The sequence below is a fragment of the Phalacrocorax carbo genome, chromosome 3 (genome assembly GCF_963921805.1).
Source record: "Phalacrocorax carbo chromosome 3, bPhaCar2.1, whole genome shotgun sequence".
Taxonomy (NCBI): Eukaryota; Metazoa; Chordata; class Aves; order Suliformes; family Phalacrocoracidae; genus Phalacrocorax; species Phalacrocorax carbo.
In genome coordinates, this window is record NC_087515.1 from 20,654,095 (window position 1) to 20,663,851 (window position 9,757).

The 9,757-nt window shown below is 59.8% G+C and overlaps 1 protein-coding gene and 1 long non-coding RNA gene across 4 annotated transcripts; one reads left to right on the forward strand and one right to left on the reverse strand.

Moving 5' to 3' along the window:
• Nucleotides 1–252: 252 nt before the first annotated feature.
• On the reverse strand, nt 253–5,227 carry LOC135312462 (uncharacterized). Its single transcript, XR_010372000.1, has 3 exons — nt 5,107–5,227; nt 2,153–2,259; nt 253–366 (listed from the first exon to the last, which is right to left on the reverse strand). It is a non-coding gene; the product is annotated as an uncharacterized LOC135312462 (long non-coding RNA).
• Nucleotides 4,729–9,478, forward strand: SIX2 (SIX homeobox 2). 3 transcript variants are annotated; one of them, XR_010371999.1, is made up of 3 exons: nt 4,729–5,667; nt 7,979–8,082; nt 8,237–8,253. XR_010371999.1 is itself a non-coding variant. In XM_064446078.1 (2 exons), exons 1-2 carry the CDS (start codon nt 5,108–5,110, stop codon nt 8,538–8,540), a joined length of 729 nt encoding a protein of 242 aa, XP_064302148.1. In that variant the 5' UTR covers nt 4,731–5,107; the 3' UTR covers nt 8,541–9,478. The 3 variants fall into 3 exon arrangements, 2 of the variants coding, with proteins under 2 accessions (XP_064302148.1, XP_064302147.1); XM_064446078.1 differs by lacking the exon at nt 7,979–8,082 and having other exon boundaries at nt 4,731–5,532; nt 8,237–9,478; XM_064446077.1 differs by lacking the exon at nt 7,979–8,082 and having other exon boundaries at nt 4,734–5,667; nt 8,237–9,478.
• The last annotated feature ends 279 nt before the right edge of the window (nt 9,479–9,757 follow it).

Genomic DNA, 9,757 nt, shown 5'->3' on the forward strand with positions numbered 1-9,757 from the left:
GGAGGGGCCCGGCGGATCTGCAAGGGCGGGAGTAGGACCGCTCCCTGGGGCGGGGGCTGGGGTCCCCCCGCCGCCCCGGCTTGGCCCCCCACCCCGCCCCGCAGCGCCCCGCTCCCCCGCCCCGCAGCCCAACAGCGTTTTCTTTCAAGCGGAGTTTGTTAGCATAATCGAGTTACCCGCTACATATCTGAAATCCTTGGCCGGTCCCCTTGAGGAACAGCGCATTGCGCGCAGCAAAAGCTTTGAATTACTCCTTTGGCCCCAAATCACGGAACAACAAGCTATTGTTGTTTGCCTTAATTTAGTTACGCGCAGTGATCTTCCGTCGTGTTTTCTTCTTCCGTCGGGGCAGGATCTTTGTCCGATCTGTGATGGGATAGAGCCGGGTTTTAAACAAAACGCAAAAAATAAATATAAACGTGAATGAATAACGGAGGGCGGGGAACAACCCGCGGCTCCGGGTTGCAAACTGCCTCCGTGAATCCCGGGCGAGCTTTGACCGCCCGAAGGGGCCGGGTCCCGCCAGGGAGAAACGTGTGCGCCCGGGGTTCCCCGGGAAACCCGCTGAGCCCCCCCCCCCGGTTTGGGGGCTGTGGGGGCGGGTAGGCCCGGAATCCTGGCAAAGGTCGCTATAATTCATTAAAATAAGCTAGCAGGAGTAGCAGGTCAATTGCGGCAGGTTTTCTCCCACTTTAAAGCCCGCTGGTTTTAAGGAGAAAGCATATTGCCCTCCCGCCAAAAGGAAGGAAAATAAAATGTAAAAAGGAAATAAAGAAACGAAAACTTGGGGTGGTTTGTCGTTTGTTCGCTCTCTCTACAGTCCTTGCTACGGTAGTGGACTTCTGCGGGGAAGATGAGTTTCTTTCTGGCAAGTGAAACTCGCGGGGGTTTGCATTCGCTCGCTACTGCTGCCGGTAAAAGAGCCCCTCGGAGAACCTCCGCCTCCTGCCCTTCCCACGCGGGGCGCCGAGGCCGGCTGGCAGGAGCGCCCGTGTCTTCAGCCTTGTGCGAGTGGGTGAAGGGAGGTGGGCAGCGACCCCTCTGCCTCCCGCCCCCACGGCGCGGGGCTCGTCCTGGGCCCGGCGGGCGGCATTCGCGCCTCTCCAAAAAGGGGTCCGCAGGGGCAGCGGCCGTAGGGGCTGGCGGGGAGGCGCAGGGCAGGGGTTTGGGTGAATCTGTTCCTGCCTTGAACGGGAACGGTGCGGGCCTGCAGCCTCCCGCACAGGCTGCCGTCTGCAAGGAGACGGTCGAGGCACAGTCGAGAGGGAGATTTGCAGATAACTGCAGCGCTGTCTTGGCTCTCACTTGTGGACGCGAATTAGTTCCGCGCAACGAAAGGCTTCTGCGAAGGGACACGGCCGCCGCCGCCCCCACCCGCCCCAGCCTGTGCCCCGGTTAATCGAAGGAGCATTACGACAAAAAAGGCTTTATTTCACTCATATTTCACAATGATTGTGTTGCCACTGACCGTCTCGTACCCTGCTTCGTGCGCCGCGATGACTGCGCGGAGGGGTGAGGCGCTTCCCGCGTGGGCCCTCGGCAAAGTCACCCGGGGCCAGGGTCGGAGCGAGACCCCGGGCTTCTCCGCAGGGCGGCCGCGGGGCCGGGCACAAGTTTCAGTCAGCCCAGATAAAGCCTTTCACCGCGGCTGAGCGGAGAGCCCCGGCAGGGACCAGGCAAAATGTTCCCGTCGGACCGGGGGCAAACGTTAGAAGGCGATTCGCGCCTCCTCCTCTGAAATATAATTGCAATGAACGAGCTCTTTCGCAAATGCCGGGGGGAAAAAGGAAAAAAAAAGAAAAACAAAAAGGACCTCCTTGCCCGATCGTCTAATTCTCTCGCAAGTCACTGCAACAGGACTCTCCCTGTGCCGTGGCTTTGCAGCCAGTATCTGCTCTCTCTTCCAGCACGTATAGGGAGATTTTTTTTTTCCCGAAAGTTAAAAGCATTTATACAGAATTGGGATCCAGATGTACCTAATTTGCAATTGCTCTGGGACGCAAGCTGATATAGGGTGCTCGGGAAGGGGCCAGCCCTGCTCTGCCCAGCGCTCTGGGAAGTGAACCAGCGTTACACGCGAGCTGCAGCCTGGCTAAGGCAGCCTAAAGTGAAAGCGCCTACGGAGGGGCTGGCGCGTAGATTCTGTACTCACATTTTAGGGTGCTAAGAAGAGACTTTCTCAGATCTAAGTTCATGCAACAGGTTTTGACATCTCCGTTCTGACTAGGGCGAACAGCAGCTCCCATTCAGATTCAACCGCTGTGGTTGTGAGATAGAAAGAGAGAAAGTGGAGTCAGGTACATCTCTAATAAACGTGGGGCGACCGAGCGCGGCAGCGGGGAGGCGGGGGGGTGGGGGGGAGCAGCTCAGACCTCGCTAGCGCTTTTCTCTAGTGCCACGGTCCCCACTGCGGGAGGGAGCGGAGCGGAGCTATACTCCCCTTCGCGAAAGGCACACAGTGTGTGCGCAGAGGTCCGGGGTGGGAGGGGAGGTTTGTACTTCCCTTGCCGTTTCTGCTCAGAGTAACGTTTCGGTGGATCGGTTTTCCCGCCCCGAGACCGTCGGCTACAGCTGCAGCTGCGAACTCTCCTGCCGTTTATGTCGGCTGGGAAGCGCCGAGGTCGGGATGCTTTCGTTTACAAACAAGCACAGTTTGACTCCTGCAGAAGTCGGCCGGCGTCAAGCACTAAGTGGCCGAGGGCTCATTTTGTAAAGGGAGGGAGGGAGAATCGTGTAAGGGGGCTTGACGGACCCGTCACCAACATCCCCGAATTTGTTTCAAACGAATTTCAGCTGTCTCTCTCGTGCCCTGCAAAGGCAGCCTCTGTTTTGCTTCCCCGGGCGATCCAGGGCGGGAGCCGCCCGCCTGCCACTGCTTCTTCATGGCAACGCTCGGGAAAATCCCGGACAGGTAGGAGGACGCGCAGCTTCCAAAGCGGCGCGCACTCGAGAGAACGCAGCCCTACGCGGCGGATACGCAGAGGCGTCCGGACATGCTGGGAGCTGGACGCGGGCTGATCCGCTGCCCCCACCTTTCTCCTCCTCCTCCTGCCTCCCTCCCTCCCCCCGCTGCATTTCGGCCGGCCGCAGCCCTGGCGCGGCTCCTCGCCGGGAGTCGCCCGCGCCGCCCGGGCCTCGCCTTCCCCCGGGGACGGGCGCGGAGGCTCCGTCCGTCGGCCGCCGAGGGTCGGGCTGCGAGACGGGGAGCCGCAGCCTGGTCTCCTGCGGCTTCGCTAAATCCCTGACGCGCCGGGGCGGCTAGAAAGGTGCTGTGGCAGGAGCCCACGATCGCAGAGACCTTTCCTGTCAGTGCTGAAAATGGCGTAGAAAGAGCCTGTGGACTTAACTGTTGTTTATCACCAGAAGGGGAGCATTAAAGGCCGTGGAAATTGTCCTGGGTTTGGGGTCGGGAGGCTCCTCCCGAATTCTTTCACCTGGGCGAGCACCGGCGCCGGCCGCCGCCCCGTCCGTGCGACAGCCTGCGCGCTGCTCCCGCAGAGGCGCCGCATCGCCCGTCGTTCGCTCGTCCTCCCCCGACCTTCCAGCTTGCACCGTCTCCCTCCCTCGCCTTTCACTTCGTGTAGACCGAAGAGGACAGGAAAGGATACGGGTGCCTGCCCCGGACAGTCAGTAAACTGAAAACGCGGTGTGTAACGGGCACGCGCGGGCGATAAGGGCCCACTTAATCACGCAGTGTCTCTGACTTTTACACGTGTCCCTCTTCTGGATGAAATACCCCGACACGCTCCTGGAAATCAAGTAGAAATAATTGCCCGGCGTCCAGTGATCAAAACCGCCAGCGCCCTGCTCACGGGAGCGCGGTGGGGCACGGCCAGCGATTAATGGAGCGGCAATCCTTCCCCGGTCCTGCATCACCGTGCCTCCTCCTAGCTCCCGGGCAGGTACGGCCAGCGTGTAATGGGATCCCAGGTCACGAACAGGGTCCCTATTGTACATGAGAGGCCCCTTCCCTATAAAACTCTTCGACAGTTGTTACTGGGCGCTGAGGAGGGGGCTTAAGCTTAACGCGTTTAGAAGAAACTTTCTGCAAGGGCCGGAGACAGGTTTTTCTCCCTACGGTAGCTGTGGGTGCCAGGGACGGCCAGGCCCGAGCTGCGGAGCGGCGGGGCCGGGATGGGGCGGCGGGACCCGGACGGGGACTGCGGGACCCAGACGGGGCAGCGGGGCACGGACGGGGCAGCGGGGCACGGACGGGACTGCGGCTCCGTCCCGCCGCGCCGCAGCGCCCTGCGGCGAGAGGCAGGGGCCCGGGCTCCGCGCTCCGGCGCTCCTCCTCTCCCCCGACGGGCGCCTGCAGCGTCAATCACGGCGGAAATTTCTCCCTCGCTAGCTAATATCTCAGCTCGCAGGGCCGCCTCTGAGTGGATCTGAGCAATCTGTCAACCCAGCCGGGGAGCCACCTCAAAACAGATCGGGTTACCCCTGATTGACAGCGTCACCATGGCAAATAATTTGACTAAAACTATTGTCTTCTCCTGGCAGTCCCCGGGTCGGATAACCGGACCAATCACAGCGCGGATAATCACTTTTCATGCCAGCTTATAATATTATTATTAGAAAAAAAAAGGGGGAGAGAGAGAGAAAGAAAGGGGGGGGGGGGGGAACTCCGAGAGGGAGAGGAGCGAGGGAGCAGGGCTTTACCACTATATTATGTGGGATCTGGCGGCGGCGGGGGGTGGGGGGGAAGCAGGGAGATCCCAAACCGGCGGCCGAGGGGGGTGGGGGTGGGAGAGCCGCGGCCGCTGCGAGCGCTGCAGATAGGAGACAAAAGAGGCAGAAAGTTACTCTCGCAAGTCGGACTTACAAAAAGGAGGCGACCGGGGGGGAAAAGCCGCCCGCGCTCGGGCTCCCGAGGCTTAATTTTCTTTCCCCTTCTTCCGCTCTTCTTTTTTTCGCCGGCTCCCGCGGCCGCTCCGGGGCCGGGCGCCGCCGATGGCCGCAGCCCCCCGCGCCCGGCCGTGACGCCCGAGCGGGCCCCGCCGGGCGCCGCCGCCCCGGGGCCGGCCCCGCATGCCGGGCGCTGCCCGCCGCCCCGCGCCGCTCCCCTCTATGAGGCCGTAGGGTGTGCGGCGGGGCAGGGCTCACCATGTCGATGCTCCCGACTTTTGGCTTCACCCAAGAGCAAGTGGCCTGCGTCTGCGAGGTGCTCCAGCAAGGCGGCAACATCGAGCGGCTGGGGCGGTTCCTCTGGTCCCTCCCTGCCTGCGAGCACCTCCACAAGAACGAGAGCGTCCTGAAGGCCAAGGCGGTGGTGGCCTTCCACCGGGGCAACTTCCGCGAGCTCTACAAGATCCTGGAGAGCCACCAGTTCTCGGCGCACAACCACCCCAAGCTGCAGCAGCTCTGGCTGAAGGCGCACTACATCGAGGCGGAGAAGCTGCGGGGGCGACCCCTAGGGGCGGTGGGCAAGTACCGGGTGCGCCGCAAGTTCCCGCTGCCCCGCTCCATCTGGGACGGCGAGGAGACCAGCTATTGCTTCAAGGAGAAGAGCCGCAGCGTCCTCCGCGAGTGGTACGCCCACAACCCCTACCCGTCCCCCCGCGAGAAGCGGGAGCTGGCCGAGGCCACCGGCCTCACCACCACCCAGGTCAGCAACTGGTTCAAGAACCGCCGGCAGCGGGACCGCGCGGCCGAGGCCAAGGAAAGGTACGGCACCCCCGGCTCCCCCGGCGCCCCCGGCGCCCCGGACCCGCCGCTCTCCCTCCACCCAGGGCCCGGCCTCGGGGAGGCCCGCGGGACGGCGCGCCCGGGAGGGGTCGGGCTCTCCGGGGCGGGGGGGCGCCTAGAGAAGCAGAGGCGAGGGAGGTGGGCGCTCGGCGAGGCCGTCTGTCCGCCAAAAGTAGCCCTGGGAGAGGCGCGGCCGGGACTCCTTCCCCGCCGAGACCCCGCTCCCCGCGGGCCAGGCCCTTCTGCCGGGGGCGCTTTCCGCGGCCGGCGGCCAACCTCGACTGGGCAGCGGGGCCGCCTCCTCCCCGCCGCAACCCAGCGTGGAGGCCAGCCGAGCGGCGGGGCCGGGGTGCCGGTGCGGGACCGCGGCCCGGCGGGAGAGGCCGGCGGCGGGGCTGAGGGCAAGGGCTCCGCGCCCCGCACGGCTCGGAGCGTGTCCATGAGGATTACGGTCCCCGGTGTAGAGAGGGAAAGCCGGGGATGAGGGGGGCCGGGAAGGAGTGGGTCTGAACGCTGTTAGCAAAAATTGTCTCTAAAGTCGGCTCGTGGCATGAGGCGGGAGACCGAGACTGGGACTGACCGGAGCAATCTCCTATCTCGCTCGTTAAACTGCAGTTCGTACGCACTACCCAGCAAGGTGCTCATGAATGCATGCTAACAGACGCATATTCTTAAGCCGAGCGTGATTCCGAAACCGTGGTTTTTGTCGTTAAATGGAGCGAAGGGACCGCTAATTGCCGGGCAGAGGTTAATACCTACAACCTTGGGTACTAGGGATGAGTTTTCCGTCAGCCGTCCCTGTGCCTTAGAAAGCCGGCTTGAAGAAGCAGAGTCCTCTAACCGCACAGTGGCTCCGCACTAGCTCGCTGAATTGCCCGGTCCATACGGATCTGACCGTAGGGCCCGCGTGGTTAATTAACGGATTGGAAATCTCCCCGTAGATCCGTCCCTCCGAGGAGACTCCTTTTTTTCGTGTCTGCCTAAGGTGTTTTGGAAATGGCCAGCGCCGCGGCCGCACAGCTGTGCAGCCCGGCAGGTTCGGGCTCCGCGCAGATTTGCTCCATACATTTCCCGAAACGGTGCTAGAGCTTTAATTTTCCTTCAAATCCCCGCAAGTGTTGGTTTTACGAGATGTTAGAGATCCTTTTTATTGCTGATAGCAGGGACTCACCTTCAAATATCCAAAGGAAATGAAGGTTACATTTATTCCATTCGTTCGGGGTTGGTTTTGGTTTGTTGTTTTTTTTTTTCCTTTTCCCGAGGAATCAAATTTTAAAGGTCTCCAGAGACAAATAAGATTTTTGACATTGAAAAATACACTCAACCTAATATTACACTCCAGGCGTTGGAAAACAGACCGTTCATGGGATTGCCATTCACTCAAGCAGACTTGTTCAAACAGAGCTTTCTTGTCTATTTTTATTTTTTTGGCACAAAGTGTCTCCAGCCACATCCTGCGGCCCTTATTGAGGAAAACCCGTCAGCGCAATGGCTTCGCTGCTCTCGACCAAACCCTGCAGGATAGGGCCCCTCTGCCAGATAGTGTGCTTCAAAGCTTCCCCAGAAGCTTTTAAATAGACTCGCAATGCCTTCAGTATTTCGGGCAGGGCTGTGTCTAAAGTATTTCTCCGAGGACTGTGCCTAAAAGTCGCGTTAGCTTTGACGGGGCGGCCGCCCCCACCCCATCTTGCCCCTCTCATTTCGGGGAAAAAAAATTATATATATATATATATACACACATACATATATATCTATCTGCAAGGGCTTAGCCAGCCTCCAGCGATTTCTCGGTATTTACCCGGTGATGAATTTTGAAATTACGTCCTGCCTTTCCGAGCCGGTGCTGCTGTCGGTAGGCGGGCGGGCGGTGCCGGCTCCCCCCGCCGCCCGAGGAGGGCCGGAGGGGTAGCAGCGGGCGTGCGGAGCATTTCCCGAGAGAGGGACGGGGAAATAAGCGAGTTAACTCTGTTTGCTTGCCTTATCTTCCATATTGGGCTATGTTTTGAGCTTTACGCTCCGAGCGAGGGGGGGCGGGGAACCCGTCCAGTTATTTAAGCAAAAGCCTTTCCCGCCCGGTGCAAGCCGCCGGGGCTGGGCGGAGGGCGCACCGAGTGGTCCGGCCTGCAGCTCGCCGGGCTTTGGGCCTTCCCAGGATAAATCGGGGCCGAGCTTCTTTTTAGCTCCGGCAGCAGTTTCAAAGTTTAAAACGTCCTTTTTTTTTTTCTTTTTAATGTCTTCCTTCCCTTCCTCCCCCCTCCCTCCCCACGCTGTGCAAACGCTTTGGACGCAGAAAATGACGTTTTGGCAAAGTGACACTTTCCGCTGGGCTAGTGGGAGACTGTTTACAAGCTCGGCGGACCTTAGACCTTTGTGCCAGATGAAGAGGCCTTGGAGGTTTGCAGAGTTTGTAAACCTACCGTTTGTGCATTCCCCCGCTGGCCGCCCCCGGGAGCCAGCTCCCCGCCGCCCGCCGCCCCCGCTCCCGCGGTGCGCGCCCCGGAGCGGCTGCCACACGGTGATTTCCCTCCCTCTTTTGTGTTTCCTATAGGGAAAACAACGAGAATTCCAACTCCAACAGCCACAACCCGCTCTCGGCGTCAATGAACGGGAATAAGACAGTTTTGGGGAGCTCAGAGGACGAGAAGACGCCGTCAGGGACCCCGGATCACACCTCCTCCAGCCCCGCGCTGCTGCTCAGCTCCAACCCCGGGCTGCAGCCCCTGCACGGCCTGGGCCACCCCCAGGGCCCCAGCGCCATCCCCGTGCCCAGCGCCGACCCCATGCACCACCACAGCTTGCAGGACTCCATCCTCAACCCCATGTCATCTAACCTGGTCGATCTGGGCTCTTAAAACAGTGTACATGCTCACTCCTTCGCACCAGCCCGCCTTTACTCTATTTTTCTTTTTTTTTTTTTTTTTCTTTTCTTTTTTCCTTAATCTTACCAGAGATTTTGAAAGAGATGACAAACTCCTTAGTGGATGTGTTGTGCCCTTTGGCAGCAGGCTGGCTGCAGTTTTGGAAGGTATTGGACTCGGCTGTGGGCCATAATGTTGTGAAAAGCCTTAAGGATTGCTTAAAGGTGGTCTCAGGTGTGTAAGGACTGCTGGGCAGGAGCTGTGATTTTCACGGCAGGCTGTAAGACGGCTCGGTGTAGCAGCTCTTTCCATCCTTAACTTTCACGAATCTCTCGGTGGTGTCACTCGATCGGGCCGGTCTGTGTGGGAAGAGGCACACTGTAATCTTTTATTTTTCGGGGGTTGGGAAGGAAAGGGGAGCGCAAGGCCGCTGTTCCCATGCCTCTTTGGAAGGTACACATCGCTCCCGTTATTCTATTGTAGTTATGTATCCGTGGCAGGTGTACGATGTACAATTTCAACTAGGAATACAAAAGTTGTAGTCAAGTTATAGCAGCAACACGCGCTCTAGGCAGATTCTGTAACCTTCTTGTAGCCGATGCTATGCAGAGAGAGGGCTTCTTTGGCCTTGTCCATGTGGTGCTTTCGCCATTTGCCGAGTGGGAGAGGAAGCGATGGCCTGGCTCCGGCCCCAGACGAAGGCAGGGGCAGATTCTCCCCTCGGTGTGCAACGAGGGCTGGAGCAGGCTTTAAAAAGAAAAAAGAAAAAAAAAAAAAAAAAGAGAAAAGACTAATTGCTGCTCGAGTTTAGACCTAAAAGACAGTATAAACGGCAAGTCACTCACCTTAGTTTTGTTTATTGTTTATATTATGTGAATACGTTCTTTGGAAAATATTTCTGCTTTTATTTTATAATAAAATTTAGAAATCTAGCTTGGCGTGCGGTTGCTTCACTTGCCTGCGTGGTGTTTTCAGGCTCAGCCCTGAGCAGCAGCAGGGCAGCCGGTCACGGGGGCCCCGAGGCTCCCCCGGGCGGTCAGAAGGCACCCCTGCCCCGTTTGGGGTGTCCCGGGGAGCCCCGCCCGGGCACGTCGGGGGCCGCCCCGGCCCGGCCCGGGGGAGCTGGTGGCGCCCTGCGGGAGAGGGGGAGGAAAGGGGGAGGAAAGGGGGCACGACGGTCGGTGCGGGCCCTAAGGGGAGCGAGGAGGTGG

Coding starts and splice junctions, on each gene's coding strand:
- SIX2 (XM_064446077.1), top strand. CDS start 5,108: ATGTCGATGCTCCCGACTTTTGGCTTCACCCAAGAGCAAGTGGCCTGC. Junction 5,668..8,236: donor GCGGCCGAGGCCAAGGAAAG/GTACGGCACCCC, acceptor TGTTTCCTATAG/GGAAAACAACGAGAATTCCA.